This window comes from Anarrhichthys ocellatus, unplaced genomic scaffold (genome assembly GCF_004355925.1).
Source record: "Anarrhichthys ocellatus isolate YVR2014 unplaced genomic scaffold, GSC_Weel_1.0 scaffold13, whole genome shotgun sequence".
Classification (NCBI taxonomy): Eukaryota; Metazoa; Chordata; class Actinopteri; order Perciformes; family Anarhichadidae; genus Anarrhichthys; species Anarrhichthys ocellatus.
In genome coordinates, this window is record NW_022280043.1 from 3,808,798 (window position 1) to 3,825,181 (window position 16,384).

The window sequence follows — 16,384 nt, forward strand, 5'->3', positions numbered from 1 at the left end:
ACCAGGTTCAAAAAAATGATTTTGAGAAAAAAGTAGGCTACCAAACACCATTGACATTGACATGTCGTCTTGTCGTTTTCTGCTCTCTTGTTCCATTATTGCGTGTGAATTGTTGTCACATGGTTTGTGATATTGTCAATGATACAGACCACCCATTCAATACAGCCTTGACCTTTGTGAACAGGCCTCAAAGGTTCAAACACATCATTACTCTGTAATGAATCTATTTCACAATCTTCTGTTGAGTGTATTCCAGATGGACTCAAGAGATAAAACCAATCTAAAACAATGATGAGAGGACTCACATATTCACAATGGAGACTTGTGTATTCTGTAGTGGCTCCCTGAATTGACCCTCTTCTTCTTACGCACAGTAAACATCCTAAGAGACCTTTAACAATAAACATGTGCACTACCAACTAGGTTGAAGCAATGAAATGTAATTTTTCTATAGAAATAATAGAGAAATAAATCAACACTTATATATATATATATATATATATATATATATATATATATATGTATATATTGATTTTGTACACCTATAAATGTAAAAGGATATTGGACTGACCGCGGACACTAAGTTGAAAATAATTGTAAATAAGAGTTTTTTTTAGGGTAAAGTTTCATTGAATCAGTTTAACACATGCTCAATAGTCATAATGATATTCAGTAAAAGTACATACAACTCAGTAATATAATTTACAAAATCAATATTATAAACAATACAGACATCAATGTAAACAGCATTATAATACAATCAGTCTACTGGCTGTGTCAAAGAAGCTCACGCATGCAGTAATTTATAAGACATAAATAAGACATTCCTCTTTTTTTCTCCAACAGAAGAAGACAGATACCAACAGTGGCGAAGCTCAGAATTTTCTGTCTCCATCCTAATTCACAACCAGATAACCATCTTTAACTGTCAGTGTTGGTCATGATGACATATTTTCATGACAGTAACACTTAGAGATGTGCAGCCTTTAACTCCTCTCCGTTGTCCCACGTGATGCTGGGCTGCTTGATTTTGTCACTGATGGTGGGGAGAGTGGAGAGGCTCTCAGGGGGATCTGGGTCAGGCAGGTGCCAGTGGATGAAGATCAAATACATGAAAGTACCTATAACACCTCCGATAAGTGGGGCCACCAAGGGCACCCAGAACCAGTAGTTGTAACACCTGGAGAGCAGACAAAGAGTTCAGATGAGAGTTTGTTTATTTAAATTGGAGTTTATCAATATTTTTTATATGAACACTGAATGTGTAATATAAGAGGGATTGCTAAAAAACACACAGAGAACCACTACCCAGCCTTCCAGCTCTACAGAGCTTTTTTGCCTCATTCAGCTCAATGTTTTGGTTAAGGTTTCACATTTCCAGAGGGAGAAGCAGCTATTTTCAGCAAACAAACTGTGTGCACTACCTGCCCAGCACCAAACAAAGCTACAGAACAAACTACTGTCTTAGTGTTAAATACAGAAATAATATTGAATTAGCTACTTGCTAATATCAAACAATATTAGCAAGCAGCTATTTTTTGCAGTTGGTGGTAGTTTGCTATTAAAAACAAAAACACTGAATATTGGACTTGCACCTGTCAGGTGGCCAGAAACACAACGCGATGGGATGACAACATTGCTCTCTGTCTGCTGTATATGTGTAAGTATGCAATTATTTCCTAAGACCTTACTCAAAACAGCTTCGCAAGCATTCATATGTTAGAGATGTGTGTTTTTCCCATTTGTCCAGCACTTTTTTGGAGATATTCTGCCACCTAGTGGGCCAGAATCAACTACTGCAGCATTAATAATAGTTAAGCACAAAGAGTATTTAACAGCTGTAGAGGCAGAGTAAAAACATGGGATCATGAGGTAGAGCAACGGGTTGCATCGTGGAACAAACACTAGGTCGTAATAAGATGTTCTGTAACAAGCTGACACTTGTTTCTTTGATCCTGCTGCTGATAACCCCTGACATATGTGATTTTCACAAGGTGAAAGAACTGTAAGAATGGCAAACAATGTCCTCACTAGAGTGTCATTTTGAACATTATGAATGAATTGTGTAGCTCCATCAGTCAGGCCCTAAAATGATTGATAAGAAATATGCAATCTTAGGTTATCAACTTGGAAAGTTGTATGTGTTTGGTGCTGGGCATGTGTGCTCGATAAGATACTTACGTGAAGACCTCAGTGCCCCAGCCTGCAGTCAGTGTAAAGAGGCGTGGTCCCAGGTCCCGAGCAGGATTTATTGCACCACCACAGTTGGCTGACATTGACATGGAGATCCCCAGGACGATCGCTGCCACTATAGCAGGAATCAGCTTTGAGGGAGCCGGGGTGTTCCTCTTTTCATTCAAACCCAGGATGCACAACATCAGCATGCCAGTGCCCACTACCTAATAAAATGAACAAGTATACGACAGCAAAGTATGAGTTGAGTAAAGAACCAGCTGTTAAAGTCCTGATTAAAGTTTACAGAAATCCTCCAACTGACCTGGTCAAGGAAACTTCTGCCCAAAGTCATGTACTCTGAAGGATATGTGGCAAATATAGACGCTGTCTCATTTGGGCCATAAACAGTCAATACTCCTCCACTAAACTCCATTATAGCATCTGAGACAGACACAGGAGGAATGTAGAAAACAAGAAAACAAAGAGACTGAAAATGTGTAAAAAGCTTCTGCATTTGTTATATTTCTGCACACATTTATTAAGGTCTTTTCTTTAATTAATCACCCATCTTTATGTCAATGATAAAGTGTTTGAAGTGCCAGAAAGACAAACCATAGTAAACTAGGTAGACGAGGCTTGATGCCAAATAAGCCCCCAGCACCTGGCAGAGGGAGTAGGGCACCAGCCTTCCCCAGGGCACCTGGCCCAACACACAGAAACTCAGAGTCACCGCCGGGTTCAGATGAGCACCTACAGAGAAAAATAGGAAATAGAGGGAAGACAGGAAGGAGGAAGACAGAAGTGAATTACAGTTAGAGAGATTGGAAGGTAATTAAATATGAGATTATTTGTAGTCGTATAGTGTGTCAACTAACTGGTAGATATCAGACTGGCGACCTTGAAAAGATTGACGAGGCCTCTTTTCAGAGAGCGCCAGATATCAGTGTGATAAATCTAGAGTGCTCGGATCATTGAATCGCTGCAGTAAGTCTTAACTCAGCGTGTGAGGCATACAATGGAATACTGCTGCATTTCACTGTATGTTCATCTTTCAAGGCTGCCAGTTTGGTTGTGTGATAGTATTGAGTTCATTTAATTTACCTGTGATGCCCTTGGTGAGGTACATAGCTGACATCACACCCACAGAGAAGGCCATGTTGACTGACAGGAACTGGCCTTTAGTGTCTCTGCTTGTCTTTACCTGGGCTGCAGCAGAGCAGCCAAAGAGCTTCACAGAAGATGGAAAGAAAACCCATGAGGCACGAAACGTCAAGAGAAATATTTTAAACATCCGGAAAACAAGAAACAATCTTGTGCACAGGCAAAAATACAAATGCATTGTAAATACCTTATTGCACTCTTAGTTATTGATTAATCATTTATAAGTCGAACAAACATATAAGTTGTCACAGAAAAATTTGAGGTTTATAATATAATATCCTCTCATTATCGTAAACTTTGCAATGAAACTGTCCACTTCTTATCTAAATGGCCACAGATGAAAAGAGGTAAACACACACATGTATTGTATGTGTTCATCTCATAAAAACCATACCTGCAGTAAACATCTTATAAAACTTTATGACTTATTAATCACTAATTAACGTTGTTCTTTTATATATTCAGGTAAAGGTCACATAAAAGTGAGTTATGGTATCATAACAAGTCGTTTAAATGCCAAGGCAGTTAAAGTTTTTGGAAACAGTTGGATGAAAAAAGTGCCGGTGAAATGATGACATGACCACTTTACCAACACCGTTGTAATATTCCAATTGATCATCAAAATTAATTTTAATATTTTTCTTAATGGTATTTACATTTTACAAATATGCATACTTACACACATACACAAACACAAACAACTAAACAACAAATACAACCGCACATAAATAATCTTTGTGGATATATATAAGACCTAAATAATATTTTTAACTTATATTATCAATATATATATATATTTATAACTTTGTAGCTCACACAATTTGAAGTAGTTTGTACATCGCAAAATCTTTTCCCATTGGTCTCAGGTAAAATATACCTCTAGTTCTTTCTCCCACTGTGACTTAACACCAGTACACCAGTTAAAAGTGCTATGCGGTGGTAATCTATATATTTTAGAAACTGTTCCTTTTACGAAAGACAACTTAAAAACCTGATTGTCACTTACCAGCAAGACGAAGGTTCCTAAGAGCTCAGCCAGGCACTCTCGCACCAGGGCATTCCTCACTCTCACAACACGTCGGTTCAACATTGCTGGAGTTTAATCCATTTTATCATCTCACACTAAACTCTGCCTCTGTTGACAGACGGGCCAGCTGTTGGTCTGTCGGTCTGTCAAGGAGCTGATGTGAGTGGAGGAGGTGTCAGCGCTAATGCTAAAAAAAATTATTGTCACAATTTCCATCTGACCATCTAAGGACCTGCACTCCTTATCCCACTTCTTCCTCTTCCCTGCCTTGTCTTTTTCCACAGCTGGTCAAACACTATCACTCATTTATTGGGTAGTCACACTTCGGGATTGGCTGAAGCAAAGCACATAATGTGTCTCACCTGTTAGAGGCCATAAACAGTCAGATTATGTGTTCACAGTAGTGACAGATGCCAATAACACACAGAATATGTACATACAGTATAGATACATACATACACACACACACATCAATCTGCATCCATGTGCAAGACAGCAGGTAGGTAACAATAATATACTGAATAAATGAGAATACACCACATAGCACTCAAAACCACCAGCACAATTATTTACATTATTACGACTCCCTTCGTCACAACACCTACAAAACTATGAGAATCATGAATGTCAAATCATTGGTGCGTATTTGACAAATACGAGTGTGCATACAATTGTTTGTACAGTCTTTATTCTGTATGAAAAAAATGGTATACCTTAATAGTTTTTATAAAAACTTCTTTCTCCTTGTGTATTGTATATTTGTATCTGTATATTGTATCAAAACTGGTAAATGAGCTCCATGGAATTCCAGTCTAAAAACAAGCCATAAATACATGTAATACAAAATATATTACTACTGGTGTGGTGAAACCTTCTTGGCGAGTGTTGAATAAGGTGTTGGGTAAGGCGGTTGATAGGGAAGCCCCTCTCATCATCTGACAAGATGTAACCATAATCCCCTTCACTGAACTTTGGACTCCTTTGTGGATTATGTAACCCAAATAATTGCTGTGTAGGAGTAAAGAACCGTGATATTGCTGATCATTTTCAGAGAGGCACATGACTGTGGCATGTCAACTATTTGACACAAGTTGATCCTGCATCCTTACTGGTGAGAATGCTTTGATTTCTGAATGAAAACTGATGAAAACTGATGAAAACTGACTGGTAGGGTACATTTAGAGTTGGCAATCTGTCATGACATGGTGTGTGGAGAGATCAACAGCAATTGACATCTTATCTTATCACATCTACTGTTGAGTATCTCTGTTTGGTAATGTGTAAAAGGACTTACTCAGCTTGAGAGTTTTGTCCCGTGCCTTTTTTTTCTGTGAACTGATAGAAAGATAACATCATATCTCACTATCACCCTCTGCATGACATAAGAATAAAAAACATCACTTTAAGTTAGGATTTATTAAAAAGCTCGATAAACTCTTTATGCAGCCAGCTTCTTTTCACAATATATTACAACATGCATATTTATTTACAGGCACCACATTACTAGCTTTTAGCTGACCAAAGTATCTGTAGCAAAGGTTGGTTGACTTGAATGAGCCATCAGTGCATTTTAATCATGGGCTGGTAAAGAAATATCACAGGCCTTGAGGTAGATGTAATCCTGTAGATAAAGTGAGAAAATTACACATTTTTGACCTTGTCTCTAAGATAATATTTCCTGTAGGGATTTGTTATAATGACTACAAATTGTTGAATTATTTTAATGGCATTAGGCACAGATATCTCACTTAAATCATGTCTGGTTCTTAGCCACTAGCAAAGCACCTCAACAATCCTCATTTTTCCAGATGTTTAATAGGGCGACGAAGCACCATGTCCACAGGCCCAGGGGGCAGTCTTCTGATCAAAGTCCAGACCTCCAGGCGCCTCATCCCCACCACGCTCATTCCTTCAATCTCTTCCACCTCATCACCAGGACACACCTCATCAACAGGACCTCCTGAAGGGAAAAGGTGGATTTAATGAACAGTTCTGTATACAAAGAATCCAAATCAGCTTTATTGACCGTGCACGTTGAAAGAATTTGACTTTTTTGCGTCTCTCATAATGTACTTACACAGAATAGAAATAGAAATAACAGCTAGGGACTAGCTCGACATATAAAGGTTAAGAGTAGGCAGGACAGCTATCTACACAAGTAGCGAAAATAAGTGTTAATACAAACATTATATAAATATGTAGAAAAAGCAGCAATGCCCAAGAATAAAATAGAAAATAAAACATCTATACGTATGTATGTCAAATGCTCTGTGACTTGTAAACAAAACCAATGGTTCCGAAGAAATAAATATTGAATGATTGAATATACATTAACCGTATGATTATGTAGAGTATGTACAAGTAAAGACATTTATCTACTGTAGATACAGCATGTAGGATTTATATTGACAGTGACAGATGTTATGTATGTATTAACAGAACAAATTGTTCATTAAAAACTGCAAAATGATAATCTATAATGACAGCGTATGTCTTATTGAACTGTTCATCCGAGTGACGGCCTGTATCTTTTGTCCTGTAGCGCCTCCCAGAGTGGAGAAGCTGAAACAGGTTGTGTCCTAGAGAGGCAAACTCGCAGCGGTCATGATGAAAAGGTAATGTAGAATGTTTATAACAATATCTAAATATGGACACCTAACCTGTTTTTTTTTAACCTGTATCAACACATCTGATATCTTTCTTATTTCTGCATATTTACAAAGAATACTTGGACCATCATATCCAAGTAACAAAAAAATAAAAATAAAAAATACTCAAAAGGCAATAGTCACAATATGCCTCTTTGCTCATGTATTTCTTTCCCGACTTTATTTGGCAGTAGAGTAACCTTAACGATTTCATAAATCAAACTCTTTATAGATTTAACTTTTTTTTGAGACTATAGAGAGACATCTCTAACTTAATGCCGCAGCATAATTGTGATATTTAAAGAAAATGATACGCTTTTCTCTTTCAACATGGCTGTGACCCTGTGCATAGAGTGAGGTCCATAATCATGGTTTTCTGAGTTGGGAGTGGAAGAGCTAGCATGGCCTGCAGGCAGCCCAAACCTCAACCCCATCCAACATCTTTGGGATGAATTAGCTAACAAGGCCTTATCACCCAAAGTCTGTGCCTGAGCTCACTAATGCTATTGTGGCTGAATAGCCCACTACAATCGGATGTTTACATACTCGGCCGTTTAAGTTCTCACCCTGGAAGATCTTCTGTACAGTGAGTGGTCGGTTCCCAAGGTTGGAGTCTACACCTCCCTCCAGGCTGAAGCCCAGATCCCTGGTGTTCTTCTCCAGACGAACACACATATGCTGACCTGAGAGCAGCAAATGCACAAAAACACAGATAAAGTATCTCACTTCAAACTGCTGCAGCTTTAGGACTAATGTCTTTTCACAACTCTGGTAAAGTACCACTTCTCACCTGTCTCAGTGCACTGAATCTGCGTTTGTCCCTGATTAATCGTCTGCGCTCCCCCGTTACAGACACTGCTCATCCCTCCCCTCCTCAGGACCACCACCCCCATCTCCCGAGTCTTTGCTCTCCTCAGGACCCTCAAGGCCTCCCAGTGGGTGTAGCCGCACAGTGCTGTGCCGTTGATTGACAGGACCTGGTCCCCTTCGCTTATGGAGCCTTCCTTTGCTGCAACACCCGAGTGAAACACCTTGTGAACCTGAGAGGAAGAAATCGAGGGACAAATGATGGAGACTGAGGATGATGCTTTTCAATATTTTTCAGGAGAAAGCAGGAAGGGGTGTTTCCTCACAGTGACTGGCTTGTTCTGGTCCACGCCTCCTGCCAAACTGAAGCCCAGTCCCACACCTATGTCCTTATGGAGAACCACCACCTGTACATCGTTATAGTCCTGCAAAAAGTGAAGGCAGCGATTATCAGACGGAAGTTGTACTTTTTGTCCTATGTATGATTGATTTTGTGGTGTGCAACTTGCATGGGAAAGGTGACCTTAGTCATGACAATGTTAAGATTGTTGACCACAAAAAGTTACACCGTACCTGCAGAGTGCTGTCCCCCACGCTCCTCACGTCCTCCAGCAGCCTGTCAAGCTCCTCACTGGGCATCACAGACACACAGGACAGGGCCGACATGTCTGAGCTCAGCGAGGCAGTCCGATAGCTGGTAGATTGCCACTCATCGATATCATTCTCCGACTCGTATTCAACACCAGCAAAGTTACACAGGTCTGAAAGACTGCAGGGAGGAAAGACGAGAGTTATGAGTTAAACATTTTTATAAATTGTTGAAAGGAATAATTACAACCAGAAATGTGACATATTACAGTACCCACCTGACACAGAAGCTCTTGTGATCCGACTGGCTCATGTTACTCGTGATGGTCACCGAGGACTCTCCGGAGTCTGAATCATAGTTTGAATCCTCGTCCCTCTGTGTACTTTCATCATCATCATCCTCAAAATCCTCTTCATCATCCCAGACCATAATATTTGGTTTCAAGCCAGCTACCCAGGCATTCAGGTCCAACAGCTGTTTCTTCCCAAGTGGATGGGCTGTGTTTACATCTGGTAAGATGAGATCAGAGAGGTTGCTGTGGGAGGAAGTGGCAAGGGGACGAGGGAGAAGCGGTGAATCTTCTTTGGGGATTTTGGCTGCTTGTGCGAGGATGGAAGTACTTTCATTTTTGCTGTGAGCAATGGGAAAGACGTTTTCCAGTTGTGTGGTAGGTGTAAGAAAGGGCGAGTTGTTCGGAGAGTTTGTTGGAGTCTTGTCTTCATCACTAACAGGTGAAGTAAACCTAGGGGGTGTTGTTTTCTGCACACCAGCGGAGTTGGACAGTTGCAAGGAGGATGGTGCCTCCTCAGGGCTTGAGGTTCTGTAAAAATCTGTCTCGTCTACGTAAAAGTTTCTACATTTTCTTTGAGCGCCTCCATTTCGTGGGATTTCTAGGGTTGTCTTGAGACTGGAATATTTACCAAAATCACCACAATTGTTGGTGCTATCCATTTCTTCTCCTTCATTCTCAACAAAATCATCCCTTTCTCTCTCTTTCTTCCCTGATTTTAGTCCATTCTCATCCAGTGATAAAGATCTAGTTGACCCAAGCTTCTTTCCTCCTCCCGTCACTTTCTCCTCAGTTTCATCACCTGCCTCCCCTCCCTCTTTCAATCCCTCCCACTTGTGTCTCAATCCACCTATCGCTTTTGCCGACCCGCTCTTTTTCACTCCTTCATGAGCCAAGCTGAGATGTGTTGGCACAGAAAAGGCCCGTCTGGGCATCAGGGCCTGTCCTGTAGCCAAATTCTGTGTGAGAGCCTCGAACTGATTGATCTTATTTCTCACACTGGCTGCAGAGGCGGCCGACAACCTCCCCAGGAATGTCTTCCTCTCTATTGATTTCATTGTCACTTTCGGTGGGTTTGAATCAAACACATCATCAGTAAAGCTACTCATTAATTCTGTTGTTTCTTTTGCTACTTCATCTGTTTTTTCCCCCTGTTCTTCAAGTCGCTCGGTTCCTTCACTCAATGTCCCTTGTATTCCATCAGTCTTGCCCTTCATCCCTTCATGATCCTTACTCTCATTCCCACTTGCTCTTCCTTCCCTCAAACCAGACAAATCTCTCAAAGAAACTGTTCTATCTTCTTCTGAGAAACTGTTAGAATGTGGGGGTGAAGTAATTCCTGCTGCAGCCCTTGCAGATCGTATCTGAGCTGCTGTCGAGTACCTGCTCCTGGCTCTATCCAGAGACCTTGTGCCCATTTCCTCTAACCCTCTGCTCAACTTAACTCCCCCTACCTCTGAGTACTGGCCCTGGATCTGTCCTAGCCACTGTACCCCTGACAATCCCTCCCTTGTCCTGTTTGTCCGTGGTAAAAATGAAGTCTCAGAACCTGTAGTGTCTTTTTGTGTCCAGGTGAAAAATTTCCTGCTTTGCACTGGACTGGGGATCCTTTTCTCTTCTGATGAGAAACGCCTGCGGGAGGTTCCCCCCGAAGCCCACTCATATGACCTCTGCTGTGTAGAAATGAGGGGTTGTGTTGTTGTTTCTCTGTGATGGGACGTTGCTGAGGTTGAGATGTCCCTAATTATGCTGCAATCCTCCATTTTACTGAAACCAGTTGACCCGTAGAGTTTCTTTATCCGCTCCATTATGCTCTGACCTCCTTTGGGCCCAAATGAAGAAGCTGCCTCTCTGACACCAGAGCCAGATCCGGACAGGGACCTAAAACTAGTGGGAAGAGAATGACCTTTACTGGCCCTGTCCAAAGTCTCACTCATGTGACTCACTGGGCTCCTCTCCTGAACAACATTACTTGTACCAGCGGAGTTATAGGCATGTATTGAAGACATCACCCTGCCACTCATGCCTTCAACTCCAGTCCTTTCTTCGTCCATGCCTCGTTGAGTTGGCAACACGAACATGTCAGCCATCTTGCCACGATCAGGGCTTGATGCCCCTGCTCTCCAATCTAGACTCTTACTTCTACTCGGCAGGCTGTATTTCCTCCAGTCTGTCTTGACCCGACTTTCAGACGCAGGGTTACATTTTCTACTTCTGTCAGTGCCAGAATCTGTGATAGTTTTGTCTGCTGTGCCATTCTGGTTCAGCTCGGTAGCTGTTGTGTAGCCTGACGTATCCTCTTTCTCACTCTGACCTTTGACACTGCTGGGACTCTCCGTCCTGGCTTGATAACCAGAGAGTGTGTGATCCTCTTCTTTGGTTGTACCATCTGTGCCAGTGTGCGTCCTGAATCTCTCTCTCTCGCCAACTTCTTCATCACTCTTCCTCTCCTCCTCCAAAAAACATTTGGGTTTCCTAACAGCTGCCCTGCGAGTGAGACTGTACGAGGGAGAGTTTGCTGAGCGGACAGTGAAGCGTGCTTCTGTACTCTGGTTATCATACTCACTCACTGGAGTAGGCAGTGTGGACAAGTCCATTGTCTGAGAGTAAACAAAGTTAATGATCTGCTGTCAAGTGCCAAATCCCAAAAAGAGAGTGGAAGAGATCTTTATGCAATTGCAAGTAACTGTCTTTTAGACGGAAATCTGGAAGCAGTTTGTGTGAATGCAGCAGCTGCCGCTTCTGATGATTCTCTGTTTTGTGTCCTCGATGAGATGACTCCTCTGGGCTCCTCTTCTTGATCTCTTGTTGTTCCCTTGCAGTCTTTAGCGAACAGCTCCCGTTGCCTGCCAAGCATAAAAAAATGTACAAATTTCCATTCTGAGAACGAATTGGGCTGGAATGTTATGATATGTGGATTGTGGTTGCTTTGGCTCCTCGAGATGGTGAAACAGAAGCACAGAGTGGTTGAGAACAGTCAACACAAGACGTTACAGGGAAGCATAAAGTGGAGAGTGAATGGATGAGATATGAAAACGATAAGAAGAAATAATAGGAACAGAAAAGCATGAGGGCCAGAGAGCCAAAAACACTACAATATACTCACTCCTGTCAGCTATGTCATTTTGCAACACATCCCTGCCCCTCTGACATTCGCCTCACAGTGACTCAATGAGCCCATTCAAAGAACAGTGGGACTCAGATAATGCACTCTGTTGTACACACACATCATAACTGCTGTTTACACAAGCAACATACTCATGACTACCTGTCATCGTCAGCTAAACCTGAACCCAAAACTGGAAAAACTCCCCTAACAGCAATCCACCCAGCCAAAACAATGTGTTAAAGTTCCACTATCAGTCTCTGTGCAGCCCGTATCGGTCTCATGAAACCAAAGTAAGACAACAACAGACTGAAACCGTGTTATAGTGTATTCAGGTGGAATTATCAGATAAGATGGGCAAAGGTGAGGACAGCGCCACTTTGATTTACGTACAGCCTGCTGAGAGATGGACAGCATTACTGATGAACAATGGCTCATCAGGGAGCTCTCAGCCACACATAACAGGCACCGTCTGTAAGCCAGTGAAACCATCTTTGATCATTAATCAAGTCAGAATTTGGATCAAATCGTCTCTTTTGACAGTTAACACAAACAGTGCAAGCTTTTGATTTACTGTACAAACACAACAGGACAAAAGAATCAGATAAGCAGTGCCTGTGTGATTATATGAGGCCGTTTATAGGTTACAGCGCGTACCTTTTGGTGACAGTCTCTATGGTGCTTTCCAATGCAGGTGAGTCTGAGTGTCGGTTTACAGAAACACCTGTTCAGCATGGTCACAGAGACTCCCATCTGGGTAACCCGGCAACACGGCACAGTTCTTTAAACTCCGATTGAACAGCAAGAAAGATAGAAATGCACCCCAACATCCGACATTACTCTCTCACATAATTACAACATTCACAAACACATGTTCCTTACCTTCTCTTGGAGTGACTTCTTTACCTGTCGCCACTGTGTTGACATGGGTTCATAATGAAGGCAGCGCTCTGTAATGACATCAGCTCCTACAGCGACTCCTCTCTCGTCTCTTTTCATCGGCTTTGCATGATGGAGTACAGTGACGCAAACTTGCCACACTGGTTTATCCTCTAGTCCAATCTCTCTCTCTCTCTCTCTCTCTCTCTGTGTCTCTCCTCCCCCTCCCATTGTTGTTTTCTCCCTCTTTTCCTCTTCTCACAGGGTAGCATTCCTGACTTCAGTTAAGTGTGTAACCAACTAAACAGGGAGTGCGCGCACGCACGCACACACAGTGTGTGTGTGTCATAGACGCCCTTGTCACGCTGCAAACTTCAAAACTCCAAACTCCCTCACACATCAGCATTGTGTGAAACGGAAGAAGAATGACATTTCTCAACACAGGCTTATTATATCACCCCACCTAAAGGCAAACCTAAGTTTAATCATCTGTGCTGAGCAGGTATCAAAATACATAATAACAGAGCACCTTTAATTGGGACCAGAGACCACAAAGAGCTCATGTGGACCCAGAAAATACCAGCAGGGATTAATATTGTTAAAAGGTATATACACCTCTCGTAAGACATATGTTTAACAAAACAAAACTCTATTGGAGACGCACTGAGAATCTGTGGGACCGTAATGCCGACTGTAGGAGTGAAATTGATAGATTATATCCACACAGAAGAAGAAGAAGAAGAAAACACAGAAGAAGAAGAAGAAAACACACAGAAGAAGAAGAAGAAGAAAACACAGAAGAAGAAGAAGAAAACACACAGAAGAAGAAGAAGAAGAAAACACAGAAGAAGAAGAAGAAGAAGAAGAAGAAGAAGAAGAAGAAGAAGAAGAAGAAAACACACAGAAGAAGAAGAAGAAGAAGAAGAAGAATTGTTTTTGCAAAAACAGAATACTGCAGAGTGGGAACAAACAGCCTCTGAGTCGTTCAAGGAGAAAGCAGACAGATATTTAACATTTTTAAATATCTAATAAGCACTTACAGTTTTGGTTGTCCTGTAGAGGCTCATGTTCGTACTGCTGCTTTTTTGCATACACCTGCTTCCTTTGAGATAGAGGAAACTGTGGTTACTCCATCAGCGCGCTGCAACGCTAAATACGGGACGTCTTAACGTCTCTCTGTGGCTGTCAAAAGCCAAAAGCAACTGAGTCAGAGACATTAATGCTAGGCCAAGTCTTAGGACATGAATGATCCAATCAGTGATTAGCCATACAGAGGGGTCGGTAGGTCGCATGGTCTTGGTCGCATGGTCTTCTCTCAGGACAGAGATAAGTCTGTGAGTAGGGATAAATAGCTCCAGTGCAACTCCACAGACACCCACCCTTGTTCCTGACAGAAGAATGGCTCTCAGTGTCTCTGCAGGATGGATGCAAATCACTGTCCTGCTCACAGAGACACACTGGTTCTATAAATTCATTCTTTAGGGTGTAGGACTCGGAGGGTTTTGTGAGAAAAGGCAATTTATTATATTTAATCACGAGCTCACAGTGGATATAAATAGTCTGCAGTCCATTCAGTGTCAAGAAACAGAGAAATAAACAGCAAGAATGTGAAAATGGAGCAATTTCATAGTCTCCAACTTTGCTTGACGGCCGAGCTGGAGATTGTGGATGCTGGCCTTTATTTTCTGTCCTTGGTGCTTGTTGATTTGTTTGTTGTTGGTTGGTTGGGTCTAGTGAAGTCGCTTTCAGCAGCAGGTGGCAGAAGAGGCCAGAGAAACGTCAGAGCTTACGTCACTACTGCCTTTACCAGTCACGTGACCACCGCGGAAGTCAACAAACCGGGTGGACAGCTAAATGTAACGACGAAAAGCACTTTACTTGTTTTACTTCCCTGTTCTGTCTTTCGTTTAACGTTTTTAGATGTTAACGCGTTTTAAAAACGAGCATTTAAATGGAAACCGCGTGCCTTTCAAATGTCATATGTTGGACGTACTTTCCGTCATTTAGCTGAAGTCGGCCAACGTTAACGTTACTTATTTTAAATTAAACGCACCGTTTCAACATGCCGACTGTTCCTCTTCTCTCGAGCGTTAACGTGGTGCTCGTAATGACCTACGGTAGTCTGGTGAGTCTGTTTCACTTTATCTATGTAATATCCAAGTCCAGTTTAACTTAACATCGGAATGAAGTATTCTACAACTGCTTTGATTTAATTGTAAAGTGCACAACACTAACTCCTATGCTGAGTCATTACAACACACACACCTCATAGAAGATCAGTGCTGTTTACCAGACTCCCAGATCACCACACCAATGCAACATGAGTCTACAAACATTACTGAATCCAAGTGAGCATCACTACAACACAGCTGCTGATCACTCGTGGTGGATGAATGACAGAACTGGTAAACCGATGATGCAAAGAAGTATAATTAAATCGTTAAATGTAGGATTTATCTATGTCTATCTATATCATTATCTATGTTTTATAATTCTACAGTATGACCAATAAATAAAACGATAGTTTTCAAAAATAATAGAGTTACTCTTCCTCATTTATAAACTAACTTCTGCGTATTTTGCACATTACGAAGCGATGATATTCTGATTGTCCATTATACTTCCTAATAAACAAGATATGGGTTTCATATCTCCACGAACAAATCAAAGCGCTACTCTATTCATAACCTGATAATACTCTTTTCTAAATGACAGCCATAAGAACAAATGTAACAAAGTCGAGGCCTGTTTTAACACAGGAAAGAAACCCGAACATAGTTTTTAACACTCTGCGCACATGCGTACTAGTCGCTAGGTTGTTGACCTTCTCATCCGGAGAGTCCTACACTAGTCTGATTGGTAGTTTCAAACAGCAGAAACTCCTCAAACACCTCACTGAAGGTAAAATAAAACAATAATCCACCGTCAACGCTGGGGGGTCCATGAGCACGTTAGCCCCTACTGTAAGCTCGGTCGAAGATATTTGCAACATGTTGTTACTATCCCGAGGTACAATAATGCTAATTATAACCAGCGGTGGCCCGTGAGCAAACATTTGTAAGGTATCATTTTTGGAGTTTCACCTCGCGGTACTCTATGCTCTGCACGTGCAGCTCTGCCCTCTTGCGGCCGCAGACACACATGCAGCTTCTACCCTGAGTTATCGCCTATGTGCGATTTTTAACTACAGTAACGAATGCGACTTGAAATGTAGTGAAGTACAAAACTTGTGATGAAGAGTACTTGAGTAAAAGTAAACTTGCATAATAATAAAAAAAACAACTCAAACAAGTACAAGCCTACACAATGAATTAAAACAATTAAAACATGCAAATGTGCGTAGTAAGTTCAATATATCAATATTTAGTATTTTAATTAAATAAATAAATTATTTACATATTTTGTTCTGTTTATCTTCCACTGGCATCCTGTAAACTAAGCTTTAAAAGGGTTAAAACATCCATTGACTCTTCCCTCTAGGTGTTTGTTTTGCTATTCATCTTCGTCAAAAGACAAATTATGCGATTTGCCATGAAGTCTCGTAGAGGACCACATGTTCCCCTTGGCCACAATGCTCCTAAGGTACCACACACACTACAATGAACCAGAAGTGAGATGCTGTACAATGTGTTGCTAATGAATTATTATATCATAGCTGTGTGTGTGTGTGTGTGTGTGTGTGTGTGTGTGTGTGTGTGTGTGT

General features: G+C 41.4%; 3 protein-coding genes across 6 annotated transcripts in view; 1 reads left to right on the forward strand and 2 right to left on the reverse strand.

Moving 5' to 3' along the window:
• Positions 1-969: 969 nt before the first annotated feature.
• Positions 970-5,677, reverse strand: aqp10a (aquaporin 10a). Its single transcript, XM_031852890.1, has 6 exons — positions 4,343-5,677; positions 3,277-3,403; positions 2,788-2,925; positions 2,498-2,616; positions 2,182-2,399; positions 970-1,180 (listed from the first exon to the last, which is right to left on the reverse strand). Exons 1-6 carry the CDS (start codon positions 4,424-4,426, stop codon positions 970-972), a joined length of 897 nt encoding a protein of 298 aa, XP_031708750.1. The 5' UTR covers positions 4,427-5,677.
• An 83-nt stretch (positions 5,678-5,760) lies between these two features.
• On the reverse strand, positions 5,761-14,152 carry LOC116386561 (uncharacterized). 4 transcript variants are annotated; one of them, XM_031852888.1, is made up of 7 exons: positions 13,722-14,152; positions 8,685-11,542; positions 8,392-8,587; positions 8,145-8,243; positions 7,802-8,051; positions 7,578-7,694; positions 5,761-6,323 (listed from the first exon to the last, which is right to left on the reverse strand). In XM_031852888.1, the coding sequence occupies exons 2-7, from the start codon at positions 11,291-11,293 to the stop codon at positions 6,160-6,162; spliced, it is 3,435 nt and encodes a 1,144-aa protein (XP_031708748.1). In that variant the 5' UTR covers positions 11,294-11,542; positions 13,722-14,152; the 3' UTR covers positions 5,761-6,159. The 4 variants fall into 4 exon arrangements, with proteins under 4 accessions (XP_031708748.1, XP_031708749.1, XP_031708746.1 ...); XM_031852889.1 differs by lacking the exon at positions 13,722-14,152 and adding an exon at positions 12,685-13,472; XM_031852886.1 differs by lacking the exon at positions 13,722-14,152 and adding an exon at positions 12,460-13,472 and having other exon boundaries at positions 8,685-12,274.
• ltap1 (lipid transport auxiliary protein 1) overlaps positions 14,079-16,384 on the forward strand; it is a 4,433-nt gene continuing 2,127 nt past the window's right edge. The window contains exons 1-2 of the mRNA XM_031852892.1: positions 14,079-14,806; positions 16,162-16,263. Of these exons, the coding sequence (XP_031708752.1) occupies positions 14,744-14,806; positions 16,162-16,263 (165 nt within the window). The 5' untranslated portion in view covers positions 14,079-14,743. The remainder of the gene's footprint in view (positions 14,807-16,161; positions 16,264-16,384) is intronic.

Coding starts and splice junctions, on each gene's coding strand:
- LOC116386561 (XM_031852888.1), bottom strand. CDS start 11,293: ATGGACTTGTCCACACTGCCTACTCCAGTGAGTGAGTATGATAACCAG. Junction 7,695..7,801: donor GATTCAGTGCACTGAGACAG/GTGAGAAGTGGT, acceptor TGCTGCTCTCAG/GTCAGCATATGTGTGTTCGT. Junction 6,324..7,577: donor TGTACAGAAGATCTTCCAGG/GTGAGAACTTAA, acceptor TTTTCCCTTCAG/GAGGTCCTGTTGATGAGGTG.
- aqp10a (XM_031852890.1), bottom strand. CDS start 4,426: ATGTTGAACCGACGTGTTGTGAGAGTGAGGAATGCCCTGGTGCGAGAG. Junction 2,617..2,787: donor CGTCTACCTAGTTTACTATG/GTTTGTCTTTCT, acceptor TGTCTGTCTCAG/ATGCTATAATGGAGTTTAGT. Junction 1,181..2,181: donor TGGGGCACTGAGGTCTTCAC/GTAAGTATCTTA, acceptor TCTGCTCTCCAG/GTGTTACAACTACTGGTTCT.